The sequence below is a fragment of the Phragmites australis genome, chromosome 1, assembly GCF_958298935.1.
Source record: "Phragmites australis chromosome 1, lpPhrAust1.1, whole genome shotgun sequence".
NCBI classification, from domain to species: domain Eukaryota; kingdom Viridiplantae; phylum Streptophyta; class Magnoliopsida; order Poales; family Poaceae; genus Phragmites; species Phragmites australis.
This window is the reverse complement of record NC_084921.1, coordinates 6330689-6354787: the sequence shown is the minus strand read 5'-3', so window position 1 is coordinate 6354787 and position 24099 is coordinate 6330689. Positions and strand designations below refer to the sequence as shown.

The following is a 24099-nucleotide window of genomic DNA, read 5'->3' as shown; positions in this document are numbered from 1 at the left end:
TAGAAGGCGATGTGAAGATGAATGTCGGTGACTCGAAGTGATCAAAGAAGCCGGTGTCGGAGAATATGATGCGAATGTGCACTTGAGACATGATTGATCCTGAAAAACAGATGAGGGCCCCTACCTGGAGCATCAACTGTCAAAAATTAGTGCCCTATAATATATTTGTAATTAAACTAGGGTACCTTTAAGATTAGGGATCGAGCAAGAAAAAAGGCATGTGATGTACACAGGTTCAGGCCCTCAATCTGAGTGGATATTGTTGGATATTGATTGTCTCGAGTATGAGCAATGTGGCTAGACCTATTACAATGGAAGGGATTGGATCTAGACCAATCTAGGGTTGAAGTCGCCAAGTATCTCCGATTGATATGGTCTTGGTCTTGCTTGCGTTGAGTTGCGTAGGTGTAGATTATCTCGTGGTTCCAAAGTCCTCCTCCGGGGGTCAGAGTCCTCGCCTTATAAAGGGGTGTAAGCACCGCCTTAGTCCCGGCTGTAGTCAATAGGGAGTCATTCATCTTGTCAACCAAGGCAAAGCAGGTTAATCCAATCTGGATACCATTCGTACTCAAGTCGGTTAATCTGATTGAGACCTTCCCGATATACGTCTTCGAAATCTCCGGGAGTTTCGGGTCATGCAAATTTGGGTTTGCAATATCCGGAGTTGTTAAGCATATGTATGATGTACCCTATCTGTGTACGGTATACTCCTTATACGCATATACCCTATAGTTAGATATTTGACAATACTGACCATGTTAGCCTAGCACATTGGCAGATCAATGACTCCATACTCCGTGGCAGCGAAAAGTTTTCACAAAATTGCTTAGATTGATTGCAGTATCAGAAAAAGTACAGGAAGGGATCCTACAATACGACTGCTGATGGTTTATCTCAACGTCTGAGTCCATGTATGGAGATACATGCCATTTCTTCATGTCAGCCCCAATGGTTATATGGGGTGGTCTCCAGTTATGAATCTAATCCGAATGCACAGAAATTGCTAGCTTAATTAACTACCACTTCCTTAGTTTCCCATTTTACACTCAACCACAACATTATCCGCTACAATAACAGAATTTGGATTGGCCAAAATGAAGAATTGCACAACAAAATCACTGAGGCTCTCCATAGCAGTGCAGTGGGAGGACACTCCAGATTTCCTATTACTTATCGCCGTATCAAAAAGCTCTTCTCTTGGAAAGGTATAAAATCCTACATTCGTGCTAAGGTGCTCAGCTACCAAATCTATCAGTGTCATATCCCAAATTCTTAATCACGCATTTAAGCAAAATTATGCTTCTTAATCATTATGCTTAATTTTGCGTAATGGTATTTCGGAGCGCTAATGCACTTCGCTAAAAATTATTTGGATAAGAGAAAAAAAATTGGGGGAGAAAAGAATAGAAATTGCATTAGAAATACCCATTTTCTCTAACATGTGGGCCCCACCCCTCACCCACTCCCTCTCTCAAGTGGACAGCACTCCACCTGCCCTCTCTCTCTCCTCCCCTCACTCCACACGCCCACCCAGGCTGCTGCAGCAGTAGCTCTCCTCCCTCTCTCCCTCTCTTTTTCTGTTGATGCGAAAGAAGTGAGTGGTCTTAGCCTTTATCCCGCATTGCAAGAAGGGGTTATAAGCAGGCTCACTCAAGCACTCTCTCTTTTCTTCCAAAATCCGAGCTCAAGTGGAGGATTCAAGGTATGCATGTGATATCATTGCATTCTCTAGCTTATGAGCTACTCATATATCCAATCCATTTTCGTTTTCGTGGAAAAATTGAGTAGTTCTTGAAGTTCTTAGCGTTCTTGAGCTTTTTGAGCAAAAATGGAGTTTTGGTCGAATCTGAGCTCTAGAGTCGTGTTGGTAGTTGATGAGCAAGTTCTAGTACCCTTGGACTATCCCTAACATGCCCCTTTAGGCTTGGAAAAGATCACAACTCGAATCAACCAAAAATCCACTCGAGAAATACTCCGGACTCACCGGGATACTCCGGGTTCAGCAGAATTTATTAGTTGAATTGTGTTCAAAATTGGTTAGGGTTAGGGTGCGAGATTGGTTTAGAACCTTTTGGATAGGGCATATGCATGTTTGTGTAGCACAGATTTGTAAAATGAGTCAAATCACCTAAGTGGGAAAAATCGTGAAGAATCCAAGCCTGTATCGCTCAGATTATCTGGAAAAACCCAAAGACTCCGAGTAGTTATGTGATCATGTAGCCGAGCGCTTCATTCGGAACCTCACTCGCAGTGTTCGGTACATCCCGGATAGTCCGGACCAACCCGGAGGTTCCGAGTCAAGTTAGAATAATGCTAACCGAGAGCCTTGCCCAGAGGATGGCCCGGATACTCCGGAACTTGGATATTCTGGATTCACCCGGATACTCCAGGCCAGTCAAATAAAAAGCAGTAACTGAGCACCTATTCTGGAGGGTCACCCGGAGGGTCCGAGCCCAGATACTCCGAACCACTCCGGATACTCCGGATGGTTGCTAATTTTCGGATTTCGTTTAGATCGTTTGGTATTGCATTGATTCGCATATCTTATACTTCTAGCATGTTGTTAAGCTTTGTGGCATACCCTTTTGCACTTTATCCATACTCATTTGCATTGCACGCGTTGATCTTTTTTAGAGATTACCGATCCGTCAATCCCGGAGGCCAAGGGCGATCTCGAGGCGCCCCACCTATTTGAGCCAGTGCATCCAGGCAAGCAACTACGTATATTGATCCCTCTTGTGTAATTGGATAAGTTTAAAACTGATGAAATATGCTTATGTACGTTTGCATGTTTAGTGAGTCAGTTCGGGTATCAATGGGTAGAACCTATGCCGATTGCATTCTTCTACCTTGAATACTTGTGTATCTACATTTCTTGTAGCCTTGAGATATTGTCAATGTCCAGGTATGAGTTCGACTTATATGCTTAGCCATGCTTAGGTCATTCGGTAGAAGTCGAACGATGGCACATTTCGTTGTTCGCGAGCATAGGGCCTTCTTATGATTACATACACTTGTTGAGGTTGAGATGGTTGTATGAGTGGTGAGTATGAGACGAGGTATGGGCGGTGCTAGGATGGTGCTTTGTCCTGCCCGGATGTGGAGTTCCCCTGGATAGGTCGGTAGAGGAAAACCGGACACCGTAGATCGTTTTACGCCAGTTAAGCACCAATCATCGGTGTTGTTAGCTTTAGCACTTACCTTACTCACCACATACCGATATAATGGTAAGGCGAGTCGAATACCTTCGCAGCTGTGGCTTTTTGGGCTTAGACATCGATGGTGTGAGCGGGCGGGCTTGTAGCGGTACTAGTTTACTCCGAGGGTATTTCTAGTATCGCCGCGCCGAGCGATGCATGATCCAAACGGTTGGGGCTGGTTGGGAAAGGTTATCACGAGTACCCCTCTTGTGTGCACTTTGGCCGGTAGCATAAGTCGTATGGTCCTCGTGTCGTGTGGGTCCAGGAGTATCCCCTGCAGGGTGTATAAACAGTTCAAACTGCCGCGCTCTCGGTCATGAGCATGCTTCTGTCCATCTGCATCGGTCGTAGAATTTCGATATGGTTTGTGGTTCGGTATGTGGGAGATGGTGATGTTTGTACTTGTTACTTGTTGATATACATATTGTTTACAGTTACACTTGTTCAGTTGTTAGTTACAGGGTAGTTTTCTTATGTTTTGGTAAAGTTTCAGTCGCTCACACATATGTCTAGGATGCTTAGTGCATATGTTTACTTAGCATGTGGTTCATCCTTGCTAATGATCAATGCATAATCCTTGGAGTCGAGCTATGTATATGTGCTATATATGGTTTAAGTCTTGTGAGTACCTTCATACTCATGCATGCGCTTTCAGGTACTCCTGTTGTGGAGAAGAAGCTGTTTTTGGCTACTTCATGCCTGCCGATTAGGGTGGCGGGCAAGAGTAGTGCATCCTACTCTGAAGGTGGCGTTTTGAGACGGTGCCTAAGGGCATGTAGCGTCGTCCTCTTTTATTGTTCATAAGTTTATCTTTCCGCTACGTAGTTCTTTTGTGGTTAGGAGTTGAGGGGTTTTGTCTTCTCCTAACTCGCTTTTGTTGTAAATTATTAAAATTGGTTGTATGCTTAATACTTGTAATGTAAATATTTATTACTCGCTCTTTATTAAGCTATGTTGTGATGTACATGTTGGAAGGCATGTGTTCCGATCCTTGGGCACAAAATACGTGCCGGGGCTACCGGGATGATATTCTGGTTAATCATCGAGATTGTGATTATAAATAATAATCTTCCTGGTGATTAATTAGAATATTATTTGAACGGTTTCCCACAATCAGCGAGCCAAACTTGATCGCTCCAAGTACCCAGGACTCTTACAGTCGTTGCCAGTACCAACTCAATCATGGCAAATCATCTCCCTTGATTTTGTGGAAGGCTTACCTCGATTAGGTTGTTTCAATGCATTATTGGTGGTGGTAGATAAGTTTTCTAAATATGGGCATTTCATTCCAATTGCTTATCCATTTTCTGCAGCTCAAATTGTAAAGATCTTTATGGATGAAGTGTATTGTTTACATGGGCTACCATTATCTATTGTGTCTAATCGTGATAGGATTTTCACTAGCCACTTTTGGCAGGAATTGTTCAAGCTTGCAGGAACTAAACTTCGGATGAGCTCGGTTTGCCATCTGCAAACTGACAGTCAAACCGAACGATTAAACCAATGCGTGGAAATGTACCTACGATGCTTTGTCAGTTCATACCCTTCCAAGTGGACTAAGTGGATTTCACAAGCGGAATTCTGGTACAATACTTGTTTCCATTCTTCCATTGGTGAATCTCCATTTGAGGTACTATATGAGACATCACCTCATCACTTGGGGATCGAGGACACTACTGAGTGCAAGGTAACATATCTATCATCCTGGTTGGAAGAACACACATTGGTGAATCGTCTTTTACATCAACACCTCCTTCGAGCTCAGCAACGAATGAAGTCCCAAGGAAACAAAAAGCGATCTAAATGTCAGTTTGTCGTGGGTGACATGGTGTTCTTGAAATTACAACAATATATACAATCGTCAGTAGTTGTTTGTGCCAACTATAAACTAGCTTTGAAGTACTTCGACCCCTTCCAAATTCTTCAGAAGGTTGGATTGGTGGCTGACAAGTTGGATCTTCCTCCTTCCAGTGCCATTCACCCTTTTTTCATGTATCTCAACTGAAAGCAGCAGTGCGGGCTAAGCGTCACATATTGCTTGTTTTACCGCCAACTGACCAATGCTTTCTGGTGCCTGAGCTAATATTGCAGAGAAGGATGGTGGCTCGCGGTACCTCCAACATTGCCCAAGTTTGGTTAAATGGCCCTCATATCCGATGGAATTGGCGACCTGGAGGACGTGGAGCACTTCGTCAACGCTTTCCTCACGCGCCTGCTTAGGGACAAGCAGGTCCTCAAGGGAGAGGGGATGTCAGGACATCTACTCGATTGCATCCAGTACATGACAAGAAGCAGGCGAACATCGTGTCGAATGAGGAACATGCTATCAGCAAGCCAGAAGGAAGACCCAGGCGAAGCAAGCGTGAGAAACATGCCCAGCACGAGGGTGACAGGTGCGGAGTGGGTGGCCATCTAGGCTCACACGGCGTGCATGCGAATAGAAATAGCTAGAACAAGGAAGAGAGAGGACATGCTATGTTTTGCTATCAAACACAGGGCCAGCCCTGGAGGGGAGCAAGCGGAGCAGCCGTCTCGGGCCCCTAAAACCCAGAGGCCCCTCCCATATTGATGTACATGTATATTGTTTGTGACCCATCAAAGTATAACAGTTTAAATTCCAATCGACTGACAGCCGCAGTTACATGATCGTGTATGCGCTTTAGCCTTTGGTCGGCCCAATAGTAGCAGTTGTGCTGCTTTAGTTCATTCGCAGCAGGTTAGCAGCATCCCAAATTAGCAATCCTCTCATGTGTAGAGAAGTCGATGAGATTGTTTTCTCTTATACAATCATGCCTGCCTTTGTTCAATAGTAATCGGATTTAGCGTAAGTTGTAAGAGCCCTAATCAATTACTTGATAACTTGGCGATCGACATTCGTCGTTTGGGTATATTTTAAGTGTTTATTGAAAATATTTTTTAAAATACACCAAATATTATATTTACAATTTGTATAGTAATTATTTTTTTAACATTTCAATTTCATGCATGTTTTTAGTTTAGCCCGGGGCCGCTAGAATCCCAGGTCTGGTCAAACCTGACGAACTCTTGTGAACTCGTTCTTTGCCTGAGTGATGAACTCTCCGACCCAATTCCTCTTCTTCTTCCCTCGATTCTCTCGGTGGTCCTCACAGCCCGCCCACCGCCGCGCTCTACGCCGACCGCGCCCATGCCTACATCAAGATCGGCGACTTTGCGGCGGCCGCCCGCGAGGCTGCCCGCGCCGTCGAGCTCGACCCCGCGATCGGATGCACCGTGCGCACTTCCGCAGGGCCCACACGTGCGTCAAGCTGGAGCAGTACGCCGTCGCCAGGGCTGCCGTCGAGTTGAAGTCTTGTCGACTTCACCTTTTCTTTTTCTGAAATAACGTCGACTTCAATTTAGCCATCAAAATTTTCCCTTTTATGCAAATTAATTAATTAAATAGAATAACTAGAAAAAGGAAAGTTTTTAAAAAAGTAGAAAAAGCTTATCACGAGAAAAACACTTGTGCGATTTGGTGGATGCCAGAGTTTGTACTCCGTACTAGTGGACTGCAAGCTGAGCCTCTCCAGGTATCCATCCACCCTCAGCACACGCCCTCTCGCAGCGGCGGTGCTCCGGAGCATGCTCTCCGCTCCCGCCTCCGGGGGGCGCTTCCACGGCGGAGCGCCCCTCTGGCGCATCCTCCGGCCGCGCTCCTGCCTGGCGTCGCCACCGGCCTCCAGCAGCGGCGGCGGCGAGCCCGGGTTCGTCTCTGAATCTCGCCGTTCTTTTCTTGAATCTTTGCCGCTTTTTTCTTTCTTTTAGTGAAGGAAACGTGTGTGCTGTTGCAGAAGGGCGAAGCCTTTGCTTGTGGAGAGGTACCGAGACGGCGTCGCCAAGAGGTTTCTTCACTTCCGAATTCTCAATCCCGAGAGTGCCATCTGTCCCCCCCCCCCCCCCCTGTACACCTGAACTTGCAAAGAATTGTCAAGCTTGCATTTTGAATCATAGATGATAAGGTGGACAATCATGCAAAATTTATCATGTTTTGATCAATGTGACCAATAGGTATATATTGGACGGCGATTCTAAGCTACAAGTTCGTTTGGAGAAGCATGAATCTCCTCTAAACGCAGTGGCAGATAAGAATGCAAATCCTTTGCTTCCCCGGGCTATTAGGGACTTCATACTTCCGGCCGGGTTTCCAGGTGATTGTTCACATTTCACTATATTCTATATTCATCCATATACTTCACGGTTACTTGGAGACTAGTTAACTGTTCTATAGCGATGAATGCAGCTTTAAAAACTATGGGAACTTTTTCATAAGAAAAAACTACGGAAACTAGAATGGAACGAATTGATGTTGTTTTCTTTTGGTCGGGGGGGGGGGGGGTTCTATATATTTGTTTTGCGAATTAAATTCATGTTAAGACTATTATAAGTCAACTTGCTGTGAAAAGTAAGCACCTAATTAAAAAAGCTCGTAGAGCTTGATTTATTAATTGTCTTTAGCTGTTATATCCAAGAGGCCCTTTTTTCTGCGAGGACTGGACAAGAGGTAATTGACAAACTGTTATAGAAAAAACAACACATCACTAATTATGGTACAGCTTGCTTTTTTAATAAACTTCTAATAACTGTTGTAAAAAATTTAACGCAAAGTTCTAGATGTTATATGCAAAAGGTAACTATGTCAGGCCGATACAAAACTATATACCTCCTGGCCACTTAACTCTTTCTTGTTCTTTGTTCCTTTACTTTAGGGTCTGTTTCAGATGACTACCTGGAGTACATGCTATTGCAGTTCCCTACAAATGTGACAGGATGGATCTGTCACGTGTTGGTTACATCTAGTCTTCTGAAGGTATTTCTTGATTTGTTAAGTGGTCAAATTATGTAAATATATTTTTTCACTGAAACAATATGTTGTCAAGAATAAGCAAATATAATTTACTACAGTTATCTTATGTCATATGCGATTAGTGGATTTCATATTAGATATTTCCCAAATAAGGTAGACGATTGGTGTTTAGCATATACTTCGAGAACAAGGTGAACCTGAACACTATTATTTCCAGTCAGCTTTTGATGGTGAACCCGAGCACTATGTGCTCTTATGAGCAAAATTGTAAGGAAACCTGTAGCCCAGTTTTCATATTTTTGGCAATACATTAGTTGTAGAGTTCTGCTATCTTTTTTCAGATCACACGCTTCCAATATCATGTTACACATTCCCTTCATAATCTAGTTTTTCAAAGCATACTCTTCAATCATAATCTTATGTCACAATCATCGATTAGCTGATTGTAGATTGGTACAGGCTGTAGGTGTCGGGTCCTTTACAGGAACTTCAGCAGCGGCTTCTGCTGCTGCTATCAGGTCATAATCATCTTTGCTACTTATATGGGTTATTAGTAAGTAAAAACCTTGGAATTATTCCTTTCAGGGAGCAAAAAAAATTTGATATTAGTTTTAGCTGCTTCTGCTCCATTCTTATTTTGCTACCTTAATTATACTCCTATATACAATTAGAATTAGTTTTCTGTTTCACAAGTCATGACCACATAATGCATGAACATAGGAAAGGACGTAGCACATGAAAACATGTGATACAAAAACGGGTGGATCAGTTCATCTTGTGCTTGTACTTACTTGATTCTTTCAGCTTTTTTTTTTTTCTGATTCAAACCCTTTACTGTAGATGGGTATCAAAGGATGGCATAGGAGCCTTTGGGCGTCTTCTCATTGGTACAGTTATTATGTTTCACCATCATATCAAAATATATTGTCCAGGAAGATTTATGGATGACTTCTTTAGGTGGACGTTTTGGAACGCTTTTTGATGATGACCCAAAGAAGTGGCGGATGTATGCAGATTTCATAGGGAGTGCTGGAAGGTTCCTGCACTGACTTTCTTAAAACATTAAAAACAGATCTTTAAAATAATGTCCAGATAGTCTATTGAAGAAGCAAAATTCACTTCTAATATTAACTGTTCAATTTTGTAGCATCTTTGAGCTCATCACTCCGCTCTATCCAGGTTACTTCCTCCCACTTGCATCGTTGGGGAATCTTGCAAAGGTATACTAAATGATGCTCCCTCCGTTTCAAATTATAAGACGTGGTTTGACTTGACATGATCTCTGAAATTACACTTTGACCATTAATTTCTCCTATAGTATAATGTTTATAGCAACACAATAATCAATTATGCTAATAAGAAAGTACTTCCAATTATGAATCCAACGGTACTATTTTTGTATCACAAAATCTACATATTGTTGGAATTGTTGGTCAAAGATCACGAGTTTTAATCTTGGAATGTGTGCGTGCCTTATAAAAGGAAATTGAGTTATTGAGGGAGTATTAATCTCTTGCATTTTGTTGGGCTGTAGTAGACATTTAGTGCCCCTATTGGCCTATTGTATAGGAGATCATTGACCCCATACTTTTAAGCAGGCTGTAGGAAGAGGATTTAGAGATCCGTCCTTTCGTGTCATTCAAAATCACTTCGCAGAATCTGGAAATCTAGGAGAGGTTGCTGCAAAGGTACCCTGCATTGCAGTACTTCTCTGATAATCAGCTGGGTCCTCATGTCTTCTCAGCTACAGGACTGATACTGTCACAATTGTATGATATGATTTGATCAATTTTGTAAAAATATGTATAATATTACTTTTTCAATGGTAAACAGAATAATTTTATAATCACCAAAAAGTACCTTTGAACCTAAGGATAAAAAATGCCTTAGGTTATGTACTATATCAAATTTTCTTTTCAGGATATTATAGTGAGATCTTGCCAGAGTAATTTTGCAAAATTTTCTTTAAGAAACAAATATGTATTTTCAGGAGGAAGTATGGGAAGTAGGAGCTCAGCTGTTAGGCCTTTCGATTGGTGTACTTATTATGGTATACAGTTCATTTAGTTTTATTTGTTGTTTATACTTAACCTCCTTCCGGTATGGCAACCTTATTGATCGATTCTGTTATTGCATTGAGGGAGCTGATGCCATCAATTTTTGATCCATTTCTAGTTGCTGTTTTATTCCAGGATACAGAAGGTGTAAAATCATCGTACGAAACTCTTACTTTAACATGGCTGAGCGTTCGTCTTCTACATCTTTGGTTCCGCTATCAGTCCCTAGCAATTCTCAAGTTCCGCACAGTAAGGTGCTTGACTTAAATTATGTTTTGCTTGATGAAATGAAATGATTTAGGTAGCTGTTGAATGTTTCCATGTTTGACTATGTATTTCAGTACACAATATTTTAATGATCACCTTTTTCTCCTCTTCATATTGATATTGGTAGATAAACCTAAAACGTGGTCGGATTCTTGTGAGATCACATGTTTCACAACATATGGTTCCTGGTGACATTTTCTTCTCTTGATGATTATGACATTTTCTTGGTTGCTTCATGAAAGATGAAATAAATCATACTTTTTAGTACTTGGTGTTTTTGTCCTGCTTTTTTAGGTTATGTTGCTTGCAATGAGGAAGAGAATATTTTAACATGGGAGAGATTCTTGCATCCACGAATTTCTTTTGGTGTTCCCATGGGGAGATTGCTTGGCGGAGAGGAATCCAGTGACATGGTATGAATAGCTGATTCCATATATTCACTTTTTCCAGCCTTGGCTTTACAATCTTTTCTGTAGTTGGACTTCCTTGGGAGTTAGAACTTAGAACTTTTGAAGGAACCTTGGGAGTTAGAATTAAAGGGGTGACAAGAAATTTGTCTGATTGAATGTCGGTTTGGTCATAACTAACATTTTAGGACGCAGTTTGCAATGAGCCACTGCATGGCATCCTCTTTTCTTTTCCTTATTTCGAGAAAGGGTGTTTTGCACCCCAGCCTCGCTGGGGATTGGACCCAGGTTGAGGAGTTCACGTCTATGTTGCATAACTACCTGGACTCACGAAGGGTTGACATCTTTTTCCATGAGTTTTTTATTTCCTTTGGTGTTTCCTTGCATCTGAGCTTTTATTAATCTAACCTTGAATCAACCAGAAATTGATCAGTATTTGTCAGTTTTTGACAAAAATGTATGGTGCATTCAGTTAACAACTTTTCCCATAATTTGATCATTCCTGATGATCTACTGAAGTAATCTATTTCTTTGAAAGAACAATTTTAATAGTGGTGAGTATCAGCAAGAATCCGTAGGTTGTTTGTAGCTTAGTCTTTCTCAGTTGAAATCAGCAGTAGTTTGTAATATGCCATCCAGGAACTTGTGGTTACTGACCAGTTGCCACAGATATTTCCAACATATTTCATTACTCAATTAATTATTTTGGTATTGCTTGATTACACATTTTGTGAACCCTTGAAGTTATCAGTTTATTTTCTCGGTACACATCTTTGTAAACTCTTGAGCAGGTGAATAGACTATTGAAGTTGTACAGGAATGAGAGGTATATTCTCTTTGTTGAGCAGTTTGAATCAAGAGAGCCGACATTTCTTGTTACATTCAAGGTGATCTACTGCTAAAAAAATACTGCACACACATTGTTAGACACCAGATTAACAAAATGCATACCATGTGTCTGCTTCACTGCTTTTTCAGGAATCGGCAACCAGCATGTCAGTCCTAAGGAGCCTATGGCAAGCACATTGGCTTCATAACAATCAGTCAAGGCAGGATGAGGTTTTCTCTTGGCTAGAGGAGTCTCTTGTTGCACTGGAGCATGAATTTCCTGACTTCCTCAAACAAATGGAGGGAGCCGGCTGGGATCAGAACCAAATCATTTTGAAGGTGCCAAAAGAACCCGTCTTAGTGTCGGAGCACCTTGACTAAGAGGTGTAAGATGCGGCTGGGATCAGAACCAAATCATTTTGAAGGTGCCAAAAGAACCCGTCTTAGTGTCGGAGCACCTTGACTAAGAGGTGTAAGATGCGGCTGGGATCAGAACCAAAATCATTGTTTCTCCCTCTAATTTGGACAGAAGTGCAAATTTCTTTCCCCTTTTTTTCCCAATAAACAATTACCTAAACTACTTTCAGCATGAACATGAGTACAAGAATCCTTGATCAAACAATTTTCAGCATGTAACATGAATACTTTGTAAACAAGAATACTTGAACAGACCCATCTACACCGGAAAGAATCAAAGAAACCTGATTGTCCATCCCAAATTAGTGACTCTGGTACTCCAAAAGCACAAAGAAATAATCACGCAGCCGTAGAGATCAGAACCTGGCATCTTGCATAGGAAAAATACTGTAGCAGATAATCAGATACGCAGATCTAGAGATTGAGGAAGGGTTAATATCATCGCTACTATTTACCGGGGCAGTTGATGTACACAGCCTCCTTGAACCCTGCCTCGTGCCTAGAGCTGGGACTTTGGGCCGTGTTTTTTGGGTCGATCCAAGTACGGTACGATCTGGTCCAGCCCAAGCACAACCCGGCACGAGTATAGATGGGCCGGGTCGGCTCGACACGATTAACGGGCCGGGTCGAGCCTTGATATGAGGCACGACGGGCGATCCGTCCCAGCACGAAATATGGAATGTGCTTGAGCTGGCCCGGCACAAAAATAGCCCGATGCACAATGATGATCATATGTGTGCAGACATGGTGATCGTATGTGTGCAAACATGGTGGTCCAACCCCTGTCACTCAATGTTCAAGCCCACATGTGTGTGGACATAGTCCAACCCTTGTCAAAATGGTGACATTGAAAGAACCAATTGATAAATTCGTGATGGTTTACAGGTACAGTAGCATTTATATTAGTCAAAGGTACAATACTCCACTCCACTATCCTCGAGCCCAGTGGTTATACCATCCAACAGCTGGCAAATAGACATGGGCTCAACAGCGACCAAGAAATCTTATGTGTTCAAAACGGTACCGGGCCCGTGCCAACCCGGCCCGATGAGACCGTCGTGCCTTTGGGCCAGACCTAGGCCTAACTGGACGTGACTCGGGCCAGCCCGACCCGGCACAAACAACACCTCAGACCGTCCTAGCACGACCCGAATAGCCCGAGGCCCAAAGAGGACGGGCCGAGATGGCCCAACCCGACCCAAGTCCCAACTCTACTCGTGCCCTGTCCTTTTGCACACCTGCAGCCAGACAAAACAAAGAACACGTGCAAACCTCAGGAAGAGCAACGTGTAAAGGAGCTTTTTTATTTTTATATTTTTTCAATTAAAAATTTAAATAAATAGATTCCTCATGAAAAAAATTATAAAACTAGACACGTACCACCCTCTCATAGGACGATTAGGCTCTTACCGCCCTTTGCGGGTAGGCTTACAGCGGCGGTAAGCTATAGTACGTGAACAGTAAATTTCAGTGAACAGTACTTTGCAGTTCAATTTCCTTCTATCTTCTCTATTCAAAATAGTGATGTTCTGTTGCTCCAAAAATCCTAAAACTTTTGTACGTGTTACATAATCTATGTGCAACTCATTTTAATTAAATTCACCCAAAAATGTTGTGTAGAATTTGAACTAAAATTCTCCAAAAAAGGCTACTTTTATAACTTATAGCAATTATTAGTGCCTCCAATAAATTTCTAAAAATCTGGTAAAATTCATTAATATTCTTCTTATATGATGTGATAATTTCTAAAATTATTTTCAGCCCTAGATTATATGGTAAAAAAGTGGATTCCTTTGTAATGCACCATTTATATGTATTTTTATAATTTAATGTGATATTCTTCTTTTAACTTAATTTGAATTCAAACATATATAAATATAGTGCTAAAAATAATTTTAGAAATTATCACATTATATAAGAAGAATATTAGTGAATTTTACCAGTTTTTTAGACATTTATTTGAGGCCCTAACAATTGCTAGAAGTTATAAAAGTAGCCTTTTTTGGAGAATATTAGTTTAAATTCTACATAGGATTTTTGGGTGAATTCAATTAAAATGGGTTGCACATGAATTATGGAACACATACAAAAAAATTTAGAATTTTTGGAACAACAGAATATCACTATTTTGAATAGAGAAGGTATAAGAGAAAATTAAACTTCGAAGTACTGAATATTAGTGAATTTTATCAGTTTTTTAGAAATTTATTCGAGTCTCTAACAATAGCTAGAAGTTATAAAAATAGTTTTTATTAGAGAATTTTAGTTTAAATTCTATACAGCATTTTTGGGTGAATTCAATTAAAATGGGTTGCACATGAATTATGAAACACGTACAAAAAAATTTAGAATTTTTGAGCAACAGAATATCACTGTTTTGAATAGAAAAGTTACGAGGGAAAATTGAACTTCGAAGTACTGCTCACCGAGATGTGAGCATTTACTGTTTATGTATTGTAGCTTATTTACTGTTATGTACTGCAGCTTATTTACTGTTCATGTACTGTAGCTTACTGCCCTTAGATAGCCGTAAGCATACCCGCCCTATAAAAGAGCGGTAAGGTTCTGTGGGACTGCTTACCGTCCTCTCAGGGGATCGTAAGGGCCTTACCGCTCTATGAGAGCGGTAGGCGTCTAGTTTTGTAATTTTTTTTACGAGAAATCTATTTTTTTCACGAGAAATCTATTTATTTAAATTTTTAATTGAAAAAATATTAAAAAAAAAACTCCGCGTAAAGAGGGGAATCGCAGACACCATAAGGCCTCGTTTGGTAGCAAACGGAAATGAGCCCAGGAAGGAAAGCCTCAATGGGATTTTGATGGGCACATGGACTCCCCAGGGGGAATAATCCGGCTTATGATCTGTTCCCTGTTGTCGTTTAGTAATGAAGGGGACAAAACTCTTGGATATTAAAAAATCATAAAAATTGGAGAATAATTCGGGAAGATCAGAAATATTGATAGGGGCAAACAAGATACATGTACTTGTAGATATACATCTACATTGCTGATCATTTGAATTATACACTTATAAAATATTGACAAGAGGATCAAAAATATATATGTAATAATACAAGAACTAAAATGTTCTTGCCGAGGGACATCTGAAATGCACCGATCAAAAGGAAACATAACTCCAATAATACTATTCCTTGGTGATAAAGATACTACCACAATCAACTAGCATATATTCCTTCACGGTTTACATACAAGATTCATAAATTCCGGTTCGCAGATACATAAATATCATTCAAATTAATGCTCAATAAAATGATAAACTCATTGCAAACTCAATAAAAATATTCAAACATCTGCACCACATTACAAGATCATCCATACATTCAAACTATGGTTTTCTCCATATACAAAAATTTGAGATTTAAACGGAACGAACCATCGCAAATACATAAATATCTATGTCTAGTAGCAAATTATCTAAGAACAGTTTTAACAAAAAGATATCGCTCCATGGTTGAAAGACAGACGAACACCAAACAACTACCGGTGGTCAGGAAACAACTTCAAATCCTACAAAATCTCCCACCTTCTGGGCCTAGACAATGCATAAGAAGTCACTATGTTCTAATCAGATAGTCAGAAATACAAGAAGTCCGGACTTGTTAAGGAAACAAAATAGTACAAGACGGCTGATCAGAATCTCTTGAAAAAGCATGACTACTGAGATGCTGAGAGGTATTTTTCCTTTCAAGAAATACTAGCATGGATGCTGAGATGATGGCTATTTCAGAACTTACAGGATCTAAATAGAACAATATAAGATCATCTCCAGCAGCTACCTCAAATTTTCATCCTCAAAAACACTATTACAGCATCCCCTATCACTATTACAGCATCTCTTATTTTTTCATCTCCAGCAGCTACCTTATTTTCTACCTTCTACTCCTCTTTTTCTCTCTTCGGGCCCACTGTCAGTCTCTATGAACAGCACTGCTACAGTACAGACATTGTTTCTGCATCCGGGCCCACTGCCAGTCTCTGTGAGCAGTGTTGATACAGTGGTGCGGGTGCTACAATAGTTCCGCAAAGTTGCTGTTTCGTTTTTCTCTCTCCGTGGCACTGTAGCGCACTGTAGCACCAGGCGCCGACTCTGCTGGAGCTGCTACAGTACCCCACAAATCACTGTACCAGCCGGATCTGCAGAAATGCCTCCTCTGCTGGAGATGACCTAATAGCCAATTATAGTGCTGTAGCCTCTGATTTCTAGCATTATGTGAGAAAATGAACATGAACATCCTAAGTTGCTCCTCAAAAGTAACATCTTGTATGTTATGCAATAAATTCTCCCTTCTAAGAAAATTTGACATGATTCTAAATATCTCCGGCTCCACTCAGAACTCAACTCTACACCAACTCTCATGCCTTTCTAGGATTTCTTTAACCTTTTTAGCACTAGGAAGAGAGGAGGTTTGGACGTGCCTTTTCTCTTCTTGTAGGCATGAAAGTAAAGCAGGAATAAATACAAGGAATAGCTCATCGTCCTCTTCTTCCTCCTCTAACATGAATTACCTAACTTGCTCCTCCCAAGAACCTATTATCTGGTATACATATATAGATCATATTATTAATTAGCACAATGAGCTAAACATTTATCATACAATAAATAATAGAATATCAACCTAATAACTTGCTCCACCTACGGATCCATTATCTAGTAAAATAACAAAAAAATAATAAAACTTTACATTCATTCACCATCAAATGAATTATCCAGCACAAAAGACACAAACATTATTCAGAAATGAGGACTACTGTGTTACATATGCACACAACTCTTCATCAATTTCAGATGTATGTGCCTAGTGCTTCTCAAAAAAGTTATTAAAAAAAAGCTAGCCAAATGTTTGCTGGGTAACCTGCAAAAATTAGTACTAGTGCTTTATTAAAAACAGGATATCACATTAGAAATAGTGCTCTAACAAGAATCAGGCAGGTAGGCCAACCAGACTAACCAGCATGTAAGGAGAAAGGAAAATGGCAAGCTAGCTATCAGTGTGTGAACAAACTAGAGCAGCGCATGGCATTGAAATCTAATTGCCCAGTTCTAATAAAATTGTCAGGAAGGAGAAAGTTACATAGATAGAAGCAAATTCTTATCTACAGGGTACCAAGAGGAACAGGGTACTAAGAATTTCATCTCAAGATAATGATCGCAATTTGCAAATACAGATCCTTCATATGTGATGTACATATACACTCAGCATCATTACCAAGCTGAAATTTTGAGAGTATGACGCATGCATTGGTTCAAATAACATGGTTATGATTTATGATTTGCACTACACAGTTTAAGGAAAACTGTGCATGCCTTTTACAACCCATATTACTTCTAATTATCATGAGCATACATGCCTCGGAAAATAAAAAGAGAGACAAAATCCAGAACAATCTTGATGTTCAAATAGATATTCAGTTCCTCAACCCATTTGACCAAATACTTACTGACGAAGCCAGAGTACTTCAAATTAGATAACCCAGCTAGTAGTTGTTCTCAAACCAAAATAATCAGAGATGATCTTCTTTAAACGTCCATACTAATAAGTTCTAAAGCTCTAACCTACACATGCTAAATTGAAAGATTGTGCTTGACTCGAGCAGAAGAATTCTATCACTGTATAATATTATCTCAGGTTCAAGTCCGATGTCTGTACAATGATCTTATATGTTTGCTATTGAAGATTAATAATCAATGTACTAAAATCAAATCAAGGAAGCAGCAAAATCTAGCAAAGGAGAAAGGCACGGATTGAGCTACGTGTACCTGGTATGTCAGCTCATGAGTAGCACTTGGACTCCACCAGGCTCCACCGGCCTGGTCGACGGAGGTCCTCTTAGTGCCACGGAGGAGCCAACAAGCAAAGTGCTCTAACAATCTCTATCTAATCACTAGAATTAGGATACAGGTATAAGCATCATGCTAAGCGTCTGCTCAAATACAGGTATAAGCATCATGCTAAGCGTCTGCTCAAACATGCATCAGAAGAAACATCACACAAATCTAATTACCTTCGGAAGAAGCTCCCCCAACCGCAGCCCCCAATGATCTTGCCTTCCTCGGTTGGCTTCCCCCAGCCGTAGCCCCCAGGGACCTTGCCTTACTCGAGCGGCCCCAACGATCTTCCTTCCTCGGTTGGCCTTCCTCGAGCTCTTCTGCTCCTAGAAGAACAAGATTTGTGAAGCCCTACTGTGTGAAATGAAACTTAAAAAGGGGAGGTGGATGGGAGAAGGGAATGAAGTGTAGATTCATCGTACGAGATGTTGTCACTGGGGAAAGGAGATGGAGCATGGGATGACGACCGGCGGGAGGTGGAGGCGGAGGCCGCTCGCCTCTCGTGTGCGAGGGAGGTCGAGGCGGCATCACGAGTCGAGACAGGGAATGATTCTTGACCTGTAGAGGCATGGCTTCTTCCCCCGTGGAAAGGATAGGGATCGGGCCACGAAACCCTGTCTCATGGGCGTCCCAAATGGTGTGGCTTTCTGGCCCATGGGAGGTTGCCCCTTGGGCTTTCCACCCGGGGAAAAGGCCAAGATCCCGGTACGGATCGGGCCTCCCAAACTAGCCCTAAAGGAATCTTTTCAACTACTAATAATCTCAAAAATGTTGTCGAAGTGAACATAAAATAAGACACCTTTAAATACCAGAACCATAAATAGTCCAAACGATTGCAAAATGGAGCAACCATTCCATAGTAGACCCAGTACCCTAGGTAGTCCAACAGTTATCAAAACCAGAGGATTTTTTGTATTCCAAACTAGGAATTAGACACAATGAATAAACTGACCAAATTTACACCCCCAAATCCCAAGTTCTTATTCCCAACCCCCAAGACAGCCACACCGAGCAAAAGAAGCAATTTTCTGGCTCCAAAACCCAAAGAAGTCTCCGAGCACCATCGAGAAGTAGTCTTTCTGAACATAAATGGAAAGCATATAGCAAGAAGATGAGGGAAAAGAGCAAGAAAATCTTGATATTTCTTGCGTCGACCATTACCTTGCACACTTTCTTTAGGCTGATGGTGACCGGGCCCTTTCTCCCACCTCTCTTCTCCCCAACCGACATAGCCATGGGAGGCTCCTTGGCCGTGGGCTTGGCAGCAACCTCCTCTTCCTTCTCGTCATCGATTTCTTCTTTAGAAGTCTCCACCTCCTCCATCGTTGAAGGATGAGGAGGAGGTGTCTTGCTGCTGCTCCTCATCATCGAGGATAGAGATCCTCTGACGTGATCTTACCAGTGACGTCGCCACTGACTAGGGATGGCAATGGGATTCCTTTCCTCGGTAACCTGCGGGGAATTCTCCTATTATGGGATGTGTATGGAAAAATTTGATCCTTGTGAACTAATATGGGGATGAGGACGAGAAGACACTCCCCATCCCTGCTCCCCACTACACATATACATGTTTTTCTTAGTATATAAATGTACAAATATTACATTACATAAGAAAAATAATAAATTAATCTTATTTTTTGTTTAACCTATGATATTTATCCTATCTTGTATTAATTACCCTTGTATGCATTAATAAATTATTTATTATACTACATATACATTGTTAATATATATAAATAATCAACTATGATTTAATTTTACATTCCTATTGGGGACTCGATCCCTGTAAAATTCCTCACAGGGATAAGGATGGGAGAAAACTTCCCCCGGTAGCTAAATGGGGATATGAATGGAGAAGCATTCCCCAGCGAGGATTGGCTATGTTGCCATCCCTACCGCTGACACACGGAACCCACTAAGAGTTGGCCCATGTGTCAGCGACCCTCGTGTCGTTATGTTAGAAGAACTGGTTCTTGTCGTCGAAGGCCTCCTCAACGGCGTACTCACGGTAGCACAAATAAATTGTTGGCTTGGCTTGGCTCCGGCTGTGGGACCCATGTGTCAACATGAGGGTGAGACCTCGGGAGGCAGGAAAGGGGTGGTGTGGTGGGGGAGACGAGGCGATGGGTTTACAGGTTGCTGATGCTTTGCATTGACGTTGGTGCTCATGCTTGATCAAACGAAGGGCTTCCTTGAAGGGACTTTCTGCAAGAATTTTATTTTTTCAAAAAAGAATTTTATTTTTAATTCATGGCCAATAGCTTTAGGCTTGCCTTTCGCTTGAGAAGGAGAATGTCAGCCGAGCGTCGATGGATCGAGCGAAGTTACTACACGTGCATCTAGCCAACTCACCTTTGGATGATTTCTTGCTTTGCATGAATTTAATAGGAAGCAGTCTGAATTTCCATAAGAAATAAAGATATCTCTGCATTTAAATAGGGTTGAAATCAGGAATACTCTATTACTTAATATACATATAAATGATGTTCTTGAAAAGATATAGAAAAAAGTCAATTTTATCTCCTAGACTATTTCAATTGTACTAGTAACCCCTAAACTATTTTATTTTTGACTCATTTTACCTCATGAACTATTTAAACCGGCTCAATTCAGTCCCTAGTGAAATTTGTCTTTTTTGCTTTTTCATAAAAGTAGTGTTTTAAGTACAATTTTGGGATGATAGATGACATTATACCCCGTGTTGCAAAAATTTAAGAATTCTTGTGATTATTTTCATAGGCTGGGAGCATCAAATACTGATTTAACTCTCGAGATATAAAAATGCTTGAAAATATTCACGAAAAGATCTAAAATTATTTTTGTAACATGGAACGTGTTTGGTTTAGTGCCTCGAGAGCCAAAGTTTGAAATGTTTAGCTACTTTGACTTGATTATTTGATTTGATGCCTCTTGTTCGTTACGCCAATATTTTTTGGCATTTTGATTTCACCGAATGGTCTTTTTAACCGGTAACGACAACGTTTGGCTTCCTATGCATTCGTGGATTTGGTAAAACTAACAACATGAAAATAGGACCCCAAGGATCTTTCAAGCCATAATGCTAGTTATATCTAGAAAAAAATTATTTTACTCCATGGAACTATTGCAATTGTCTAGATAACCCTGGACCTCAGCATGGGCCGGGCTGAAGAAAAATCCGGTTTCGGCTGTCTAACCCAACACTAAATCCCACTAGGCAGCTAAATCAGGTCGTGGTCAGCCTGGGCTGCCTGTGATTTTTTACGTTGGAAAATAATTCAATTTAATGTTTCGGGCTGGGCTTGAGTTGGGCCCATTTTTCCAGGCCCACAATTTGCTGCCCAAATCAGCCATCGGGCTTATCCGGTGGACGGACGAGCATGGAGACTCTGGATGAAGCCGAGCCGACGGGGTCGAGCCTCCGTTCCGCACCTCTAAGTTTTCAGTGAAGATCGCGCCGTGAGGGAGCGCCCTTAAAAAAAAGTTTGGGCTTTTTCCAGTTGAGTTTTTTATGCTCAGGTCTTGATGACCCCAAACCATTTTTGTCTCATTTTAGCCCCAAACTATTTAAATTTGGTAAGTTAACCCCCTAACGAAAATTATCTTTTTTATTTCGTCATGTACAAGTTGCATTTTGAGTTCAAATTTCGTGGGATGATAGCCACATCATACTAATGCGGCGTTGAAATCAAAGACGCACTCCGGTGATATACTGATATGACCGGTGCAACTTATTGCCACGACCAGTCGCTGCGCACCTACTCTTCTGCCCAAGAGCAGGTGCTACTCTTCTACAGTTCTACTCTCTCTCTAAAAAAAAAGAGCAGTACTACTCGTGAGTCGTATTGAATGTAAGGATGAAAACGGAACGGAAAAATCCCGTTCCGTTCCTATGTCGTATCCCTTTTTTTCAGTCCATTTTCGTTTTTTCCCGTTTCCATTTATCCTATTTTCGTTTTCGTCCGACTGAAAAAATGTGAAAGTGAAAACGGTAGAGGGTTTTTCCGACCGTTTCCGTCCGTTTTCACCCTTACGCTCACTTATATCTTTGGTTGAGACTTATCACTTATGTTTATTATATACTCGAGTATCGAGTTAAGGTTTATGTGGTTCTTTTTTAGAGAGGTACAAAACATGACGTACATAACTCACTTATATCATACTCACGCCTAACGCACGTACACACGTGCATGCCCTAAGTATACACGTTACAGATATATTCTTGCTAAACGGGCACGTGTGTGCTTACCCCTAACTACTAAGGAAAACCCCCCGATGAGGCTCGTGGGTTCGATCCGTCGATCCTAGGGATCGAACCCACGACTGGCCGTCCCTGTCAGTCTGCCACTGGGAGCGAACCAACCGAGCTACTGCTCGGTCCTAAGGTTTATATTGTTGTATCTGTGTATCTTGTATTGTTTGAGTCAAATATTGATAAAAAATGATATGTCATGTGAATCGAAAAATTATATGATATATTTTTTACTTTAATGCGACTTGCTGATTGGATTGATTCATTAAATTTATTAATTCAGTGTTATCTGAAGATAATGTTAAACTTATACATGTTGACATGTTTTGATGGTTCTGTAGGTCGGTGTTTCCATTTTGTGTTTTTGAATCCCAACCGATACCGGCATTTTCCCGATCGGATTGGTTCGTTTTCGATCCTCCGATTATGTCCGACTGTTTTTGTTTTTTTCCGTTTCCGTCTATCCCGTTTTCTTTTCCGTCCGGCAAAGAAAATATGAAAGTGAAAACGGTTAGAGAGTTTTTCCGACCGTTCCCGTCCGTTTTCATCCCTAATTGAATGGGTCAGCTGATTGCTTTTATGGGCCGTCTCTCGTGATGTTGTGGCCTTTTTTGTGCTTCGGCCTGGCATACAACAGTTGCTTTTATGGGCATATGGTTTTAGACTTTTTACAAGGGCCTTGTATCTCTTCCTGCTTTGGACCGACCAAGCCTTTTTCAATATGCCGGTCTAACTAGTGTCTACTATATAAAATATAAGTTATTTTCTATATTATTTTTTCTTTGCTTCCTCTGTCTAATCAAAATCCTTAAAAATTGAATAATATATTCACTTTTATGGGCATATGGTTTTAGACTTTTTACAAGGGCCTTGTATCACTTCCTGCTTTGGACCGACCAAGCCTTTTTCAATATGCCGGCCTAACTAAGTGTCTACTATATAAAATACGAGTTATTTCCTACATTATTTTTTCTTTGCTTCCTCTGCCTAATCAAAATCCTTAAAATTTGAATAATGTATTCACTTTTATTTTTCACTATCATTCTCTAGCCTCTTCCTTCTCATTTTACTAATGAAAAGAAATAAAAAAATTAGAAAAAAATTAGCGGATAACCATCTCGTTCTTTTTGGATCCCATCTGAAATCAAACTACGATATTACTTTCGACGCATTTGTTTAATAACGCTCCTATGACACATCAACATCTTCATACCTTGAGTTTATACTTGATGTTAACTGCGTCTAATATTTATATTTTCGTTGTAACGGACGGACACTTTGCTATTTTTCTTTAATTTCACTAACTTTTTTTTTCATTCCTCACACCGTGTGGTTCATCTCAGCATAAAACCATTTCGCATTTAGAAAAAGATTTTAAATCGAATTAGGATTTCTTAAAAAAATCCATAAAAAAACATCAATACTAAGATCAGCTAAAACATTTTTTAATAAAAAAAATCCGATTTTCTGGGATATTTTTCATTAAGTAATTTATATCAACATATTTCAAAGTTTGATGGAAATTTGTCTCTGTCTGTTTACAAGAAAGTAAATAAACCCTTTATAAGGACAACTGGGAACTTCGGAAAAAGACTCTGAAATTTGAAAGTAGCAGTGTCAGAATAGTTCACTACCAAGACGACGACAAATGGACAATGCGTACGCTGATGGTGCCAAAATCGCCATCGTCAGCTGCACGACACCCGCGGTGCCCTTCCTACTGACGGTGGACCACTCCCTGGCCTGGTACACACGCACTGCCTTGCCTGGTACATACGTCCGAGCCGGGTAGCCGAGCTTTCCAGTACAATAAGTTGGAGTCCGGCGCATGGCGGTAAGTCACGGGTGGGCCTGCCCGGCGTTGTCCGGTCCCCCGGCAGCTTAGGACGTGATTAGTTGATTACACGAGAAATATATAATTTTTTTAAAAATATATTTGTTTATTTATATATATTATTTTAGTTTGATAAGGATATACAAATGTACATCTACGGTTTTATACGGTTTTACTTGATAGAT

At 40.8% G+C, this 24099-nt stretch overlaps 1 protein-coding gene across 3 annotated transcripts; it reads left to right on the top strand.

Moving 5' to 3' along the window:
* Nucleotides 1-6456: 6456 nt before the first annotated feature.
* Nucleotides 6457-12261, top strand: LOC133895458 (protein root UVB sensitive 5). Of its 3 annotated transcripts, XM_062335818.1 has the most exons (16): nt 6475-6925; nt 7013-7063; nt 7230-7369; nt 7928-8028; nt 8485-8543; nt 8866-8912; nt 8983-9061; nt 9173-9245; nt 9624-9713; nt 10016-10075; nt 10218-10331; nt 10477-10537; nt 10644-10762; nt 11548-11643; nt 11735-11968; nt 12055-12173. In XM_062335818.1, exons 1-15 carry the CDS (start codon nt 6804-6806, stop codon nt 11963-11965), a joined length of 1443 nt encoding a protein of 480 aa, XP_062191802.1. In that variant the 5' UTR covers nt 6475-6803; the 3' UTR covers nt 11966-11968; nt 12055-12173. The 3 variants fall into 3 exon arrangements, with proteins under 3 accessions (XP_062191970.1, XP_062191891.1, XP_062191802.1); XM_062335986.1 differs by lacking the exon at nt 9624-9713 and having other exon boundaries at nt 6457-6925; nt 9205-9245; nt 10218-10336; nt 11735-12261; XM_062335907.1 differs by lacking the exon at nt 9624-9713 and having other exon boundaries at nt 6462-6925; nt 11735-12261.
* The last annotated feature ends 11838 nt before the right edge of the window (nt 12262-24099 follow it).